Source organism: Mercenaria mercenaria, chromosome 4 (genome assembly GCF_021730395.1).
Source record: "Mercenaria mercenaria strain notata chromosome 4, MADL_Memer_1, whole genome shotgun sequence".
NCBI lineage: Eukaryota > Metazoa > Mollusca > Bivalvia > Venerida > Veneridae > Mercenaria > Mercenaria mercenaria.
Window position 1 is genome coordinate 18238275 of NC_069364.1, and position 18450 is coordinate 18256724.

Sequence of the window (18450 nt, forward strand, 5' to 3'; positions counted from 1 at the left end):
GGAAAGTCGCCATATGCATATGATCATAGTCGTGCTGGGGTGAAGTTTAACAAAAAAGAAAAAATAGTGTTGAGTTAGTGTAATCATTTTGTGTTTATCCACAATAGGTCCACTGAGTTCTCCAAAGGTAATTAAATTTGAAGACCTTTGTCCCCCACCTGACTATACTGCGCATTGGGTGGGGAAGTTGTCAATTTCTTGGGGAAATTTTAGTTTTATGTATATATGTCAGTGAAATTTGAGAAAAAATTGTTACTTTGATAAACGTTTAAATTTGCTCGGGTGAGTTTTTTTGATCGCTCGATGTCCGTCGTCTGTCGTCTGTCTGTCTGTCAACATTTAGCTTGTGTATGCGATAGAGCCTGTATTTTTCAACTGATCTTCATGAAATTTTGTCAGAATGATTACCTTGATGAAATCTAGGCCAAGTTTGAAAATGGGTCATCTGGGGTCAAAAACTAGGTCACTAGTTCAAAACAAAGAGAAACCTTGTGTATGCGATAGAGGCTGTATTTTCCAACTGATCTTCATGGAATTTTGTCAGAATGATAGCCTTGATGAAATCTAGTTCAAATTTGAATGTGGGTCATCTGAGATCAAAAACTAGGTCACTAGGTCAAATCAAATAAAAACCTTGTGTATGTGATAGAGACTGTATTTTTAGCTCGACTATTCGAAGAATAGTCTAGCTATTCTACTCACCCTGGCATCGGCGTCGGCGTCGGCGTCGGCGTCACACCTTGGTTAAGTTTTTGCATGCAAGTACATACAGCTATCATTTAAAGGCATATAGCTTTGAAACTTATTTATTCTTTTTCTAGGTCAATTACCTACCTCTCTGGGTCAAGTCCCATAACTCTGACATGTATTTTGAGCAAATTATGCCCCCTTTTGGACTTAGAAAATTTTGGTTAAAGTTTTACATGCAAGTTACTATCTCCAAAACTAATGCAGATATTGAATTGAAACTTCACATGTGTCTTCGGGGTTATAAAACTAGTTGATAGCACCAAGTCCCATAACTCTGACCTTCATTTTGGCCAAATTATGCCCCCTTTTGGACTTAGAAAATTCTGGTTAAAGTTTTGCGTGCAAGTACATACAGCTATTACTAAAAGGCATATAGATTTGAAACTTATTTTTTTTTTTCTAGATCAATTACCTACCTCACTGGGTCAAGTCCCATAACTCTGACATGTATTTTGAGCAAATTATGCCCCCTTTTGGACTTAGAAAATTCTGGTTAAAGTTTTACATGCAAGTTACTATCTCCAAAACTAATGCAGATATTGAAATTGAAACTTCACATGTGTCTTTGGGGTTATAAAACTAGTTGATAGCACCAAGTCCCATAACTCTGACCTTCATTTTGGCCAAATTATGCCCCCTTTTGGACTTAGAAAATTCTGGTTAAAGTTTTGCGTGGAAGTACATACAGCTATTACTAAAAGGCATATAGATTTGAAACTTATTTTTTCTTTTTCTAGATCAATTACCTTCCTCACTGGGTCAAGCCCCATAACTCTGACATGTATTTTGGCCAAATTATGCCCCCTTTTGGACTTAGAAAATTCTGGTTAAAGTTTTGCGTGCAAGTACATACAGCTATTACTAAAAGGCATATAGATTTGAAACTTATTTTTTCTTTTTCTAGGTCAATTACCTACCTCACTGGGTCAAGTCCCATAACTCTGACACGTATTTTGGGCAAATTATACCCCCTTTTGGACTTAGAAAATTCTGGTTAAAGTTTTACATGCAAGTAACTATCTCCAAAACTACTACAGATATTAAATTGAAACTTCACATATGTCTTCGGGGTTATAAAACTAGTTGATAGCACCAAGTCCCATAACTCTGACATGTATTTTGGGCAAATTATGCCCCCTTTTGGACTTAGAAAATCCTGGTTAAAGTTTTGCGTGCAAGTACATACAGCTATTACCAAAAGGCATATAGCTTTGAAACTTATTTATTCTTTTTCAAGGTCAATTACCAACCTCACTGGGTCAAGTTCCATAACTCTTAACATGTATTTTGAGCAAATTATGCCCCCTTTTGGACTTAGAAAATTCTGGTTAAAGTTTAACATGCAAGTTACTATCCCCAAAACTAATGCAGATATGGAATTGAAACTTAACATGTTTCTTCGGGTTATAAAACTAGTTGATAACATCAAGTCCCATAACTCTGATATGTATTTTAGTCAAATTATGTCCCCTTTCGAACTTAAAACTCTTTTGATATTTAACATTTTGGGTAATAATTTCCTGCTTCTGTGACAATATTTCGAATAGTCGAGCTTGGCTGTCTTACGGACAGCTCTTGTTCATTTGATTGTCATGAAATTTGGTCAGAATGATTGCCTTGATGAAATCTAGGTCGAGTTTGAAAATGGGTCATCTGGGGTCAAAAAGTTGGTCACTAGGTAAAATCAAAGAAAAACCTTGTGTATGCAATAGAGGCTGTATTTTTTCAATTGATCTTCACGAAATTTTATCAGAATGATTGCCTTGATGGCATCTAGGTCAAGTTTGAATATGGGTCATCTTGGGTCAAAAAGAGGTCACTGGGTCATATCTAAGAAAATACTTGTTTAAACTGAAGAGACCACATTTTTGTTCCAATCTTAATGAATTTGGCCAGAATATTTGTTTCCATGAAATCACTAGGTCAAACATGTTTACGCTGTTATGGTGTGTTTCTCAGGTGAGCAACCTAGGGCCATCTTGGCCCTCTTGTTTGTCCACTATTTCAACTGCCCCTAAAATGGCATTGATAGAACTAAAAGAAAAGGATGTCTTTCTGTCTATCAAGATAGGTTACCGTATGTAACAGTAATCTTGTCTTACTAGAAGTATTTATGATTAATCAGAAGTATATTGTGTAAAGAGCTGTTAAGTTTAAAGATAAAAACAATCAATATAGTTTTACATTGGGTGACATTTTCAAGTATCATAAATAATGAAATCATGGCAGTAGTCTTTTAAGTGTTTGATAGTAAGAGTGCTGTATGGACTTGCATATATATAGTCTTACAACTTTTGGGCATAAAAGATATTAAAGGGCATAGCCTTCTATGATGAAAAATCCCAACTGCCTGTGAGGGATTCGAACCGGGGTCGCTCAGGTGCTAAATAGTAGTCCAGTGCTCTAATCACTGAGCCGAAGAGTCGACTTCCTGATGCAGTTGACAGAGATTGGCTTTAAACATACAGGCTTTGCATAAGGAACCGTACCAATAGTTCTTTATTGACATAAGAAAAAAATAATGGCAGGAAAATAGTTTCAGAGATTTTTAGCTCACCTGAGCCAAAGGCTCATGGTGAGCTTTTGTGACCGCTCAATGGCCATCGTCCGTTGTGCAATGTGGGTCGTGTGTCCGTCAACATTTTCTAAAAAAATATTTTTCTTGAAAACCACTGGGCAGAGTTACACCAAACTTCACAGGAATGATCCTTTGGTGGCCCCCTTTTAAAATTATTCAAAGAACTGAATTCCATGCAGAATTCCGGTTGCCATGGCAACCGAAAGGAAAAACTTTAAAAATCTTCTTGTCCAAAACTGCAAAGGGGTAGAGCTTTGATATTTGGCATGTGACATTATCTAATGGTCCTCTATGAAGATTATTCCAATTGTGCCCCAGGGGTGAAAAGAGGCCTCGCTCAGGTGGTCCCAAGTTTTACATAGACTTGTATAGGAAAAAAAATTGAAAATCTTCTTGTCTGAAACAGCAAGACCTAGGCCTTTGATATTTGGTATGAAGCATTGCCTTGTGGTCCTCTACCAAGATTGTTAAAATTATGCCCCTGGGTTGAAGAGAGGCCCTACCCGGGGGGTCCAAAGTTTTACATAGACTTATATAGGAAAAAACATTGAAAATCTTTTTATCTGAAACCGCAAGACCTAGGCCTTTGATATTTGATATGAAGTATTGCCTTGTGGTCATCTACCAAAAATGTTAAAATTATGCCCCTGGGGTGAAAGAGGCCCCGTCCTGGGGGGTCTCAAGTTATACATAGACTTACATATAGGAAAAAATTTAAAAATCTTCTTGTCTGAATGTTCAAGGCCTAGGCCTTTGATATTTGGTATGTAGCATTGCCTAGTGGATCTCTAAAAAGATTGTTCAAATTATGCCCCCGGGGTGAAAAGAGGCCCCACCCTGGGGTACATTTGTTGTATGAGTTATATAGGAATAAATACTTAAAAAATTATCAGATCATTTTTCCTAGACTGTTTAATTACAATTACCTGATGACCCCAAGCAATTAGGAGTCACTTGACTGTGACCTTGATCTACTGACCTACTTTCTTGTTTTTTAAGATACAGCCATGAAATTTGGATGACATGTACAGTTTTGCACACCAATCTAAAAACTGACTTTTAGTGGTAATGAATGAGACCAACTGACCTACTGTCTAATATTTTAGCGTCAGTTTGCCATTTGAAACATGTGGCCTATATTACTCAGGTGAGCGATTCAGGGTCATCATGACTCTCTTGTTACTACATTGTGGCAAATTTTGTCAAGCCTGTGACTCAGGGCGTCAAATTCTTCGTGTAAGGAAGCCATCCAGCTGGCTTATAGGATGATGGTTGTACCCAGGTGCCCGCTCATAATGAAATAATGCGCGGAGGGCATCCGGGGTCTTCCTATGCCGTCAAAGCTGGAAAGTCGCCATCTGACCTATAAATGTGTTGGTGTGTTGTTATACATAGACTTACATATAGGAAAAAATTTAAAAATCTTCTTGTCTGAAAGTTCAAGGCCTAGGCCTTCGATATTTGGTATGTAGCATTTCCTAGTGGATTTCTAACAAGTTTGTTCAAATTATGCCCCTGGGGTGAAAAGAGGCCCCGCCCCGGGGATCACTTGTTTTATGAGTTATATAGGAAAAAATACTTAAAAAATTATCAGATCATATTTTCTAGACTGTTTAATAATAAATACCTGATGACCCCAAGTGATAAGGGTCACCTAACTATGACCTTGACCTACTGACCTACTTCCTTGTTTTTAGCTCATCTGATTTTTTGAAAAAAAATGATGAGTTATTGTCATCACTTGAGCGGTTGTCGGCGTCGGCGTCGGCGTTGCCTGGTTAAGTTTTATGTTTAGGTCAGCTTTTCACCTAAACTATCAAAGCTATTGCTTTGAAACTTGGAATACTTGTTCACCATCATAAGCTGACCCTGTATAGCAAGAAACATAACTCCATCTTGCTTTTTGCAAGATTTATGGCCCCTTTTGTACTTAGAAAATATCAGATTTCTTGGTTAAGTTTTATGTTTAGGTCAACTTTTCTCCTAAACTATCAAAGCTATTGCTTTGAAACTTGGAATACTTGTTCACCATCATAAGCAGACCCTGTACATCAAGAAACATAACTCCATCTTGCTTTTTGCAAGATTTATTGCCCCTTTTGGACTTAGAAAATCAGTTTTCTTGGTTAAGTTTTATGTTTAGGTCAGCTTTTATCCTAAACTATCAAAGCTATTGCTTTAAAACTTGCAACACTTGTTCACCATCATAAGTGACCCTGTATAGCAAGAAACATAACTCCGTCCTGCTTTTTGCAAGATTTATGGCCCCTTTTGGACTTAGAAAATATCAGATTTCTTGGTTAAGTTTTATGTTTAGGTCAACTTTTTCTCTTAAACTATCAAAGCTATTGCTTTGAAACTTGCAACACTTGTTCACCATCATAAGCTGACCCTGTACAGCAAGCAACATAACTCCATCCTGCTTTTTGCAATAATTATTGCCCCTTTTGGACTTAGAAAATCATTTTCTTGGTTGAGTATTATGTTTAAGTCAACTTTTCTCATAAACTATCAAAGCTATTGCTTTAAAACTTGCAACAGTTTTTCACCATCATAAGTGGACACTGTACATCAAGAAACATAACTCTATCCTGCTTTTTGCAAGAATGATGGCCCTTTTTAGACTTAGAAAATCATGGGTAGGACAATATTTCTATTACACAAAAAAAAATCAGATGAGTGTCAGCACCCGCAAGGCGGTGCTCTTGTTTTAAGATACAGCCATGAAATTTGAATGACATGTACAGCTTTGACACCGATCTTAAAACTGTCTTTCAATGACCATAAGTGTGACCTACTAACCTACATTTTTTGAATATTTTAGCATCAATTTGGCTTTTGAAACATGTAGCTCATATTACTCAGGTGAACGATCCAGGGTCATCATGACCCTCTTGTTGTGTACTCTTGGGTGGATTTTCACAAAATTTTACTGAAAGCATTTTGTGCTCTAAATGCTTTCTGTTAAATTCTGTGAAAATCCATCTAAGAGTAGAAACTGTTTTTACCCAGTTTTTACAAAAAAAACCCATTAAACTTGTAAAGTGCACAGGCACTATTTGTTCTAATAGCTGTCCTACCATTGAGTTAGATTGGAATCCAAATTACAGTTTCTATGATGTATTCCTGGGATTGATACAAACTCTGTACAATTTGCCAAAATTCAGTTAAAGATCCAACAGAGAGACTTCGGGGAATGTCTCCTAGTTATACAAAAAGACATAATGAAATTGTATTGAACTCTTCCACTCCTCCAACTACCAGATAAACATTATTTGTACTTTCCATATGTTTTCCGAGACATTTTCTCACGTAATCTACACATATTTCTTGGAAAACTTGGTCTGACAGTTGATGAAGACCAGTTCTAAATGATTGAATTATTTAGACAAGTACATCAGGATTGATTTTCTAAGCTCCCAAAACAGTAACAGTTTATTTTCCTTCCATTAGAGCAATGTTATTGACTTCAGAAGATTAAATGTAAAAAAAAAATGAACTAAAAACCTAACCTTGAAATACTGTAAGGCTTCTTTGTGGTTTTGCAGTAGTAATTATTTGTTTCGCAATCTGACCATCAATACTAAAGATGCATTTCTAATGAAAACAGAAGGACATCTAAAAAAATACTTTAATTTCCGGAGCATTGTGTTATCTGCCCAGTCTAGACATGTTTTGAATGAGATATTCTGACAAAAATTGCCTTCTTCCTGGCTTGTTATTGGGTTACACAGGGGTAGATCTGGTGGGTATTAAGTCCTTGTTAAAGGGGTTGTCGTACGTCAGAGAGCAGGGAAAGATAAAAACTTTTCTTTTTCAAGGGAGGTAAAAACTCCTAAACAAGGGACTTAATTCACTATGGGGTGAGACAACTGTCTCAGGCATTATAAATGTGGTTTTGAAAAAGGTATGCCATAAAAACTGGTCTAAATTATCTTAGTTTAGCATCTCAGATATGCTTAGAAATGAAAATTTATTTTTAAAAAAATTGAATAGTATTACGTTCAAAACATTTATGTAAATATTTTCGTTTTTATGGGTCAAAGTATTTTTTCTTTGATTCTAAGGAAGCTTGGTCTCTATACATTATGTTATCTGTATCAAGATTATTTCACTTTGAAGGTGAATGCACCATATGACCGAACCGGACGGTTCCAGCTCCAAAACTTCGTACAGTTCTTTATAAATAATGACTCAAATATTTATTTACCTACGTAATTCCTGCCTGGATGCCTGGTTAAATACCTGTTTCTTAATTACATTTATAAATTACCTCAGTGTGCTGCCGGAATTTCAAAACAAGAGCCAGTAAATAAAGCCATTACCATTCTGAATATTTCATAAACAAAAACTGTAACGCACACTCATCTAACTAAGTCAAAGATCAGGGTGTAAAACTTCTTATAAATAGGAAATTGCCAACATCTCGATAAGATTTTGGCATCGGCACCTAGTTGCTGGAATTATTTTGGTGTTCGTAACCATTCTTGATCTAGATCTGTTGATACCACTGGCTCTGTTTGTTTATAGGAGGTCTTAAAATTTATTTCTCGATAAAATCTCTAAAGTTCATAATTATTAAAATTTTACTTTGGAATACCATTTTGTGCAAGAAGTATCGGTGACAGTATTTGTCTTGAAAATTTTAATTTTTATTCGATTTAGGAGGAAAATTAATTAAATGCTCTGAAATATTGGAAAGTACTTGTGCACTTAGTTAATTGTTATTTAATGAGGTATTATATAACCATCTATATTAATTACAGAAATCGTTAAACTCAGTGATTTTATTTAAATAAAAGAAAATATTTATAAGGAGTGTAGTTAAATTATTGTCAAATATCTTTCACAATACATAGATCTATTAAGTGTTATAATATTATATTTTGTAAGTTTATGCACATTTTTCCGACTTTGTTTTTTATTTACTTTACTTTCTCTTTCATAAAAAGTGAGAGAGAAAAGTGCAAATTACCAGCCTGTGATAATTATGAAGAATGTTTGATTTTTTCTTGTAATCCTGTGCAATGGACTATGGAGTGCCTGATGCATGGTTTATGAAACAAAAATAAATTTATAATTTAGACTTGCTTTTTTTTTTTTTCAGAACATATATTGAAAGCATTAAGTAGTCTGCAGACGACGGAAGAGAAGCTAGCGGCTCTTTGCAAAAAATACGCTGATTTACACGAGGAGCACCGAGTCCTGCAGTCATCGTACAAACAGAACCAAAGAAAACTTACTGTTGTAAGTCTCTCATTTATTCAAAGCGATTTTTGCATGCAGCCGTAAACCTGAATTATAATATTGTATATTTATTGATGCAAAAGCTTTATTTACAAAAATTAATTGAAACATGTTTGGAAAAATTGTACTCTCACATGGTTATACATTAAATTTTGTTGGTAAGTTTTTGTGACTGTCTACGGTTACAGTAAGCTATACACAGTGACTTAGGAATGTAAAACTAACCTTTACCCTGCTAAGTTTTTATTATAATGGACTGGTCCATCATTCAATTTGGACAGTACCATTTATTATTTGAAGGGGTGTTCAATGAAAATTTACTGACTGAATAGCGAGCCGTGCAGGCTGATCTTGGTCTGCACTGGTCGCAAAGGCAAAATCACTTGCCACCAGCAGGCTAAAGGTTAATAACTTTGCATACTGTGAAATCATTAATATTCGTGGGGGACTAATTTTTGTGGATTTCGTGTTGAGTCAATCCACGAAATTTAATCCCAAGGAACTAGTATAATTCCCATTTATTTTATGTTCAAAGTTGAAATCCACGAATTCATATCCCTACGAAATTGCCGTTTTGACCAAAACTACGAAATTTCATGCCCACGAAATTAAATGATTTCACAGTATTCCATTTTTTGTCATGAACAGACTTCTATTGCTTAATATCTAAGCTCCCAAAAGATCTTCTTACAGATTTTATTTACTGTTTATTCAGAGTACTGAAATACCTAGTAAGATGTCTTCTGCAGTATTTTAGATTTGAAGTGAAATTGAATGATTCTTGAAGAATGTTTGTTCAGTAACATACGGTTATTTTTTTTCATCAAGAATGACAAAATGGTAACACAATGACAGTATTATATGTTTAGTTATATATATATTGTTGGAATATATAGCTACTGGTTTACATTTTTCAGACTACTAGAGAAAAAGATCAGTTACAAGCAGAACATACTAAGGCGGTGATGGCCAAAAGTAAATTAGAAAGTTTGTGTCGAGAATTACAGAAACATAATCAAACTATTAGGGTAAGTGAACCAGACATTGTGCTAATGTACCAGTTTTATAAGATTATTTCGCTGGTTTTAGGTGCAGATGGGAATAACTGTCTCAGGTGTAACTGTTAGGCTGTAACAAGGCTCTGCTGAGTTACAGTGTAAGCATTTACCAGAGATACGGATATTCCCTTCCGCACATACAACCAATGATAGAACCTTTATCTTGCATGCAGTATTCTACAAATAATACTAGAATTAAAGCAAACCTTTTAACACTTCTTTCTTTCAGCAGCGTATTAAACAAACCAAGGGAGTTTTACGTCCGTAAACAGGAAGTCATGTCATAATGTAACAAAGACAAAAGCAGCATAATAGATCCTATGGTGATACTTCATTCACTTGTTATTGTCATATTGTGCATATGACATGGAATTTTTTTAATTCTCACTCCTTAGTTATGGAAAAGATTTTATTCAAAGTCTTGTATGTGTGAAAGCTCTCTGATTTTCCAGAGATAAAAGGTGTTGCTATAAATCAAAGGGGAAAAGACCCAAGTAATTTCATATGACAGAATAAACACTCAGTAGGATTATCTTTATATGCCTTTGATGTTGAATACTCGGAAGGCATAAAGTGTTTGAACTGTCTGTCCATCATTCTGTCCATCTGTCACACTTTCTTGTGTCGTAATACTCTTTGAAAGTTTTCATCCAGTTCAAATGGAACTTGGTATACATCATTAACATGAAGTGGATATGCACATGTTTTTGGGACCCTATTGTCAGATTATTATTTATTTAGTTATGTCTATTTGTTTTTTTTGACTTAGTCATATTATAAGCTCACCCGCTTAGCTCAGTAGGGAGAGCCTTGGTCTACAGATCTCAGGGTCGCGAGTTCGATCCCCCGGGCGAGGCATATGTTCTACATGACGATTTGATAAAAGACATTGTGTCAGAAATCATTCATCCTGCACCCCTGATAATTCATGTGGGGAAGTTGGCAGTTACTTGCGGAGAACAGGTTTGTATTGGTACAGAATCCAGGAACACTGGCTAGGTTAACTGCCCGCCATTACATGACTGAAATACTGTTGAAAAATGGTGTTAAACCCAAAACAAACAATAGTCATATTATAGCTACATCTGTACATTGTGTTCACAATTCCTCCTATACTTTCCATCCAATTCAAATGAAATGTTGTATACTTCATCAAGATGAAGTGAACATGCACATATTGCTAAGACTTTCATGTCCAAACATTATTTTTTGAGTTATGCCCCTTTTTGAACTTATATTAATATTAGAAGTACCTCTGTACCTTATGCTTTTGCTATTCATGCACATAATGTTGGGAGTTTCGTATCAGATTTTTATCCAGTTGACCTCTTTAATTTTGACTTTATATTGATTCTGTCAAGCATTTTCAGGAGGCATGTGTCATACAACATTGACATCATTCTTTTTTATATAAGTATAATTTTTAAATCAAGACATTAATGAGCCGTGCCATGGGAAAACCAACATAGTGGGTTTGCGACCAGCATGGATCCAGACCAGCCTGCGCACCGCACAGTCTGGTCAGGATCCATGCTGTTCGCTAATAGTTTCTCCAATTTCAATAGGCATTAAAAGCGAACAGCATGGATCCTGACCAGACTGCGCAGATGCGCAGGCTGGTCTGGATCCGTGCTGGTTGCAAACCCACTATGTTGGTTTTCCCATGGCACGGCTCATTTCATGACTTGACTTATGTACATTTGCAGCAAGAAAGTTTACAGAGAGCCAAAGAAGAAGATGAGAAAAGAAAAGAGATATCACAGAAATTCCAGGTATGTTCTGTATAAATTGTAAACTACATAATATAACGAAAACTTGTTTAGTAATTTATTGTTTGTAAGATGTGTATCAAACATGTTACGGAAACATGTTCTCCCAGTTTGTTGTCATAAGATGTTTAACGGAAACTTGTTCGCCAAAGTTCTGCTCTCCAAGGATGTTTTATAATATGAGGCAATCAATTTATGTAACATTGTATTTAGTACTGCTGTCTCTAAGATTTAGTACTACTGTCTCTAAGATTTAGTACTACTGTCTCTAAGATTTAGTACTACTGTCTCTAAGATTTGTTTCGGAAAGTAGCTTAATTAACCTTAGCGTTGGCGGCAAGTGATTCTGCCTTTGCAGCCAGTGCACACCAAGATCAGCCTACACATCTGTGCAGACTGATCATAGTCTACACTTTTGTCTATTCAGTCAGTAAATTTTCTGTGAACACCCCTTAGAATGATGTGGTACTACCCAAATTAGATGATAGACCAATCCAGAAATTTAGCAGGGTAAAGGCTAGGGTTAGTTGGTAAAATAAAAACAATTGGCATCTATACAGTGTTCCCATTACAGGGAGGATGATAGTCAGTCCATGTTTACAGGTGAAATGCAAGTGCAGACATCACTGAGTATAAAGTCGGCATTCAACCTATTTGAAATATTGAGTTAGAAATTTCTGGCATATTTGGTAACTATGGTTGATTATACTTTTGCCACAGCAGGGAATATTTGTGGATAAAAAAACAAACATTCCTCATATATTTCAAATCGTAAATCTCTAGGACAAGAATTTTGTTGCTTCACGCCTTGACTCATGGGGAACTAATTTGCATAGATTTCAAGGATGTGGTATTAGGTCTCGGTGAATAATATAATTCTTATTTAATTTGTCTTATTTCAGACAACCATAGGAGAAATACAAACTCAGATGCAGGAAAACCATGAACGAAATAAACAGTTACGAGAAGAAAATTTTGAACTAGCAAATAAATTGAAAAAGTTTATAGAACAGTACGAAGCTAGGGAAAAGGTAAGTCTAGTAAACAGTTACAAATGTAAAAATAAACTACCATGTAGGCTTACTTGGATGAGCTTATAACTACCAAGTCAGAAGTTGCATATTCAGCTTAATGGGCAAATGTTGTTTAAGAATTGGTTGGCAGGTGGTCTAGTGGTAACATGCTTGACTGTCAGTTCAGAGGCCGGGGTTCTTATCCCAGTCCAGGCACTTGAAATATCTGAGATGCTCTTGGTTCTGGTTCTTCCCAGGAAAGACGACTTCACGTGTATCAGTGCTATACACCGGGCATGTTAAAGAACCAGACTGTCTATTCGCAAAGAGCTAGGCTAAGTTAGCCAGACATGCTTGTATCTAAAAAGGATTTCTCTCTATCTGATCTGGGGGCTTTATCTCACTCGGGCCCGCTGATCAGATTGCTCTGTGTCTGTACTAGTACAGGATGAATTTTTCGCACTGTGTGGCTACGTTTGTTATATATAAAACGCCTTTGAACGTGTTGATCATGAAAAGGACGCTATATAAATCTGGTATAATAATAATTTCACTGAAGACGTATACATCTGCCTTTGATTCTTATGAAGAACAATTAAATAATGGAATTCGTGAATAGTTGTGGGTTTATTTCCTGCCATTGAATTATTCACTTTATTGAAAATATTTGATACAAACAACATTCAGCCTTTCAAAAAAAAAAACCAGCAAGCTTTATAGGATAAAGTCAAAGTAAACTTGGCTTAATTGCTAACAGACTGCAGTTGTGGACTATTCAGTTTCCATATATGGGTAAATCTAAAATTTCTTCGAATTGATATAAGCAGTTAAATGTTTAAAGCTAAGAATAAAGCTGTAACATTGATGTATGAAGTACAAAATTGTTTTTAAAAAAAATGGTCATACAAACAGTGAGGAAGTAGTCAATTTATTGTACGCCCATCTCTGAGAGAGCGGGGCGTATTATGTGAACACCTGTGGCGGGCGGCGGCTGGCGGGTGGGCGGGCAGTCGGCGTCCAAAAGCATATCCACTCTTCAAGTCGAAAAGTTTTCATCCAATCTTCACCAAACTTGCTGACAATGTTTGTGGGCATAATATCTCAGCCAAGTTCGATAACCACCCAAATCGCCCCAGGCACTCTTGGATTATGGCCCTTGAATTACTGGAAATCTGCAAAATAGCCTTGTCCATTCAGACAGTTTTGATCCGATTGTCAAATTCATCCCACATGGAACCTCACAAATACTTTGATTCCTTTTTACTCTTTTTGGGGGGCTAACAAAACATACAACATCAACATCATAACCTTAAGGATATGTAACTGAATATTTGTACGGGTGTATTTTGTGACAGTCTGATACTGTTTTTAATTTAATTATTTTAGCATTAAGCTAATGTAGAAAGAATTGATATCATATCTGTTTATATATAAGCATAAGTTTTAGCTTGACTATTCGACAATTTTTCCCAGAGATTTGTATGTAAGCTGGCATCTCAGTACCCACGTATTGGAATGGGTTGAAACTTCACAAACTTGTTCACTGTGATGATCTGACATGTAGTGCACAGGTTCCATAACTCTACTTTGCATTTTTACAAAATTATGCCCCTTTTTCAACTTCTATATTCATTCAATTGACAAAGCTGTTGAATAATTGAGTGTTACTGTCCTCCAACTGCTCTTGTTTATATTGGTTGAGAACCAGTTTCTGGACAAGTGAAATAACTTCCTTATTTCCTTATTTGGGCATTATTTCTGAAATACATGTAGTTTAATCCCGATCATTCAGAGGTTTGATTTTCCTATCTACAAAAATACATGTTATCACAAATATGTACTTAGGTAATGATATATCACCTGTGTTCACAAAATAATCTTCCATAGCACCTGGGCATGTAGATAATACTGCACATGTGCATCCAATATAACTTTGCTGACATACCAAGTAAGGGTAGAAAAAAATCAAACAATACATTCCATTAATGATTAACACACAAGTTACTTTCATAATAATTTCACAGTATTATTGTTTTATAAGCATGTCCGAAGATTTTCGGCTGTTTCAGTGCAGTACATATTGTATCTGTTTGAATTATCAAGTGAAATTTGAGATATAGGGAGTTGGCTTCTGCTGCTTTCATTGGTGCTTTTGGCTTCCTGGTTACCATTTATATGATATATCGTTAGAAAGATTAAAGATTAGATAATAAAATAAAAGTGTTAGTTATAATTTTTTCTTTTCAAAATAATTTCCAATTATCCTTGAAATATTTGTCACGATACTGGTTTACCAAACAGAGAGAAATTTACTGCTTAAAATGACTCTGTTGGAGCCCCTAGGAAAACTAATAAGGAGTTGTGATATTTTTGGTTTTAATAAGAAGAAGGTTATGTGGTGTACTTTCAGATATTTTCCAGTGATTTCTAAGAAAATAATGAACAAAAAACAGAATTTTATCCGGAAACTGGCTCCTTACCAGTATACTAATACTGAATCTCACAGTGTGCTATTTTCCATCTGAATTCTCGGTTAATAATGCTTTAGAAGCGATAATAAAATTTAAAAGATAAAAGTTTTGTATTTAATTATGACAGGTTTATACAGGTATTGCAAAAATAGAATTTTCTTGGAAATTTCCATTAGGCATTTTTTGTAGAAATGATTTATGTGATTTCAGCAAGTAGAAAAAGTGATACAACATCGAGAACTAGAACAGAAACTAGCAGATGCAAAATTAGAGCAGGCCTCGGCAATACTGATGGAAGAGAAAGGAAGAAGTCAAAAAGAAAAGGAATTGGTAAAAATTAAAAGAATTTTCAGAAGTATCAGTAGCTTCAAATTTAAAGCATTTTGCAGTTGCCTTGTGACATAAATATTATTTTGTAAATACCATTGTCAATGTATAAATCATGTACATTGCAAATGTAGATGTATTCATTGTAAGGCTCTGTCTGCAGAGCTATCTTAGTTGGAAAGCATATCGTTATGAATTTAGAGTTCTTGGGTTGTATTCCCAGAGAAGGCTAGGGTTCTCCAGTTTGACAGAAGATAGTGTGTCTTAAATCCTTTTTACCTCCACATTTGATTCATGTGGAGATGATGTCAATAACTTCTGAGGTACAAGGCAGTACTGGTGACCACCATCACATAGCCGAGTTGAAATCGTCACCTCAGTGCAAAAAGTGGATAACTACATTGACTTAAAGAAGGACTTATTCACTTTTTGCGCTAAGGTGACGAAATGTTGTTGAAAAACTGTTAAATCTATATTAACCTTTAGCCTGCTGGCGGCAACTGACTCTGCCTTTGCGACCAGTGTAGACCAAGATCCGTGCAGGCTGATCATGGTCTGCACTGTTCGCTATTCAGCCAGTAAATTTTCAGTGAACACCCCTTGGAATAATAAATGGTATTGCCCAAGTTGAATGATGGACCAGTCCACTTTGGAAATTTAGCAGGCTAAGGGTTAATAAACAAAAAATCATTTTTTTTGCATACTCAAAGGTAGTTACCAGTGATGGCATTGGTCCTACGTACATCTGTCCGTCTGTTTGAAATTTCATTTCTGCTCAGTAGCTTAAGAATGCTTTGACCTACAGTCCTCAAACATGGTAGGTACAGTGTCCATGGGCAGTGAAAGACACCTACTGATTTTGAGGTATAATTTAGGGTGCTTTGTAAAGCTTTTAAGATTTAACTAGGTCATTTGGGCTCAGTGTTGATGACCATTTGTAATATAAATGTTATATTTCTGACATTGACTTTGTTACTTTACAGTTGATACTACAGTCAACAGAATACATGAAGAAAATGCAGCTTAAAGAAGCAGAGGTAAGACATTGACCAAACATAAGTTTTTGCCGTGATTTTAACGTCAGTAGTCACCACAGAAACTGACATTGTTAATCATGTACTACTGAAATTATACTTAAAGTTGTACTTGACCTTTAGCATGCTAGATAAATTGTCGTCTGCTGGAAATGTCCTCTGCTTGAATTGTAAAGTTCATTCAATTTGCTCCAAAATTGGAAGAAATATTGTCAGAGTAGCAAACAGCTTGGAACCTGATCAGACGCCGATTTAATCGGCGTCTGATCTGGTTCCAAGCTGTTTGCAAAGGCTGTTAAATCCGCCTGCAGCAGGCTAAGGGTTAAGGACACATGCAGCAGTTTTGGGTAAAAAATTTCCCAATAATAGAATTTGTTCAAACTTTGTATATGAACACAGTCTCATGTTAGAAACAGAATTATGAAGAAAAAATTGACAGTCACCCATGATTGTTCATGAGTTATCTGCTCTTGAATATGCAAATTTGAAGAAAAAATCTAGTTTTAAAGGCAGATAACTCTTTAACAAGCATGGTGACCTATATTTGTTTTTCTGTTTCTAACATAAAACTATGTTCATATACAAAGTTTGAACAAATTCTATTATTGGGAAATTGTTGCCCCATCTCTCATACAAGGAACTGCAGCAAGTGTCTTTAAGACACATGCCAGTATTTTGATCAGAAGGAGCTACAGTCATAACTGACAGTCAACCAGGGTGTGCTGAGTTTGAACCCTGTGGCACTGTATTATAAAAACCCTCTTGAGGAGTCATATGTATAGACTGTTTTGCATGTATATCTGTGTAGAATGATTTGCTAATCTGGCTGTTCATGTTTAAAGAAGAGGTTGCAAGTTAATTTTCTGTTGTGATTGGACAGAAGAAACCATTGTCTGAAGTGACTCACCCCAAACCTTAGAATTATGTGGAGAGGTTGTAAGTAACTGGCAGAGAACAGATCAGTGCTGGTGCAGAATCCAACAACCCCAGATACTGTGAAATTGATAATATTGTGGAGGGACTAATTTTTGTGGATTCCCTGGTTGAATCAGTCTTCGAAGTTAAATCTGAACAAAAAGACAAACTTTTTATTATCTTTTAGAAATTGAAATCCATGTATTTGTGCCCCTTTTAAATATTTTTTTTTGACAAAACCACAAAATTAAATGCCCACAATATTTAAGGATTTTACCGTAGATCACATGAATGGTGTGCATAACTTAAATTCTGTTGAAAGACAGCATTAAACCCAGTCAAACACATAAACAACAACTTAGAATACCAGTTTAACCTTAAATAATGTTTAGTCATAGTTACGATTTATTAGCTCACCTGTCACGAAGTGACAAGGTGAGCTTTTGTGATCGCGCGTCGTCCGTGCGTGCGTGCGTAAACTCTTCCTTGTGACATCTCTAGAGGTCACATTTTTCATGGGATCTTTATGAAAGTTGGTCAGAATGTTCATCTTGATGATATCTAGGTCAAGTTCGAAACTGGGTCACGTGCCATCAAAAACTAGGTCAGTAGGTCTAAAAATAGAAAAACCTTGTGACCTCTCTAGAGGCCATATATTTCACAAGATCTTCATGAAAATTGGTCAGAATGTTCACCTTGATGATATCTAGGTCAAGTTAGAAACTGGGTCATGTGCCATCAAAAACTAGGTCAGTAGGTCTAAAAATAGAAAAACCTTGTGACCTCTCTAGAGGCCATATATTTAACAAGATCTTCATGAAAATTGGTCAGAACGTTCACCTTGATGATATCTAGATCAAGTTCGAAACTTGGTCACGTGCCGTCAAAAACTAGGTCAGTAGGTCAAATAATAGAAAAACCTTGTGACCTGTCTAGAGGCCATATTTTTCATGGGATCTGTATGAAAGTTGGTCTGAATGTTCATCTTGATGATATCTAGGTCAAGTTTGAAACTGGGTCACGTGCGGTCCAAAACTAGGTCAGTAGGTCTAAAAATAGAAAAACCTTGTGACCTCTCTAGAGGCCATATATTTCACGAGATCTTCATGAAAATTGGTCAGAATGTTCACCTTGATGATATCTAGGTCAGGTTCAAAAGTGGGTCACTTGCCGTCAAAATCTAGGTCCGTAGGTCAAATAATAGAAAAACCTTGTGACCTGTCTAGAGGCCATATTTTTCATGGGATCTGTATGAAAGTTGGTCTGAATGTTCATCTTGATGATATCT

General features: G+C 35.9%; 1 protein-coding gene across 10 annotated transcripts in view; it reads left to right on the top strand.

Moving 5' to 3' along the window:
* Positions 1 to 18450, top strand: part of LOC123551100 (alpha-taxilin-like) — a 71068-nt gene that overhangs the window by 36795 nt on the left and 15823 nt on the right. For all 10 annotated transcript variants that reach the window (XM_045339798.2, XM_045339794.2, XM_053540590.1 and 7 more), the window contains exons 4-9: positions 8436 to 8575; positions 9493 to 9603; positions 11340 to 11405; positions 12305 to 12433; positions 15097 to 15216; positions 16197 to 16250. In XM_045339798.2, coding sequence (XP_045195733.2) covers positions 8436 to 8575; positions 9493 to 9603; positions 11340 to 11405; positions 12305 to 12433; positions 15097 to 15216; positions 16197 to 16250 — 620 coding nt within the window. The remainder of the gene's footprint in view (positions 1 to 8435; positions 8576 to 9492; positions 9604 to 11339; positions 11406 to 12304; positions 12434 to 15096; positions 15217 to 16196; positions 16251 to 18450) is intronic.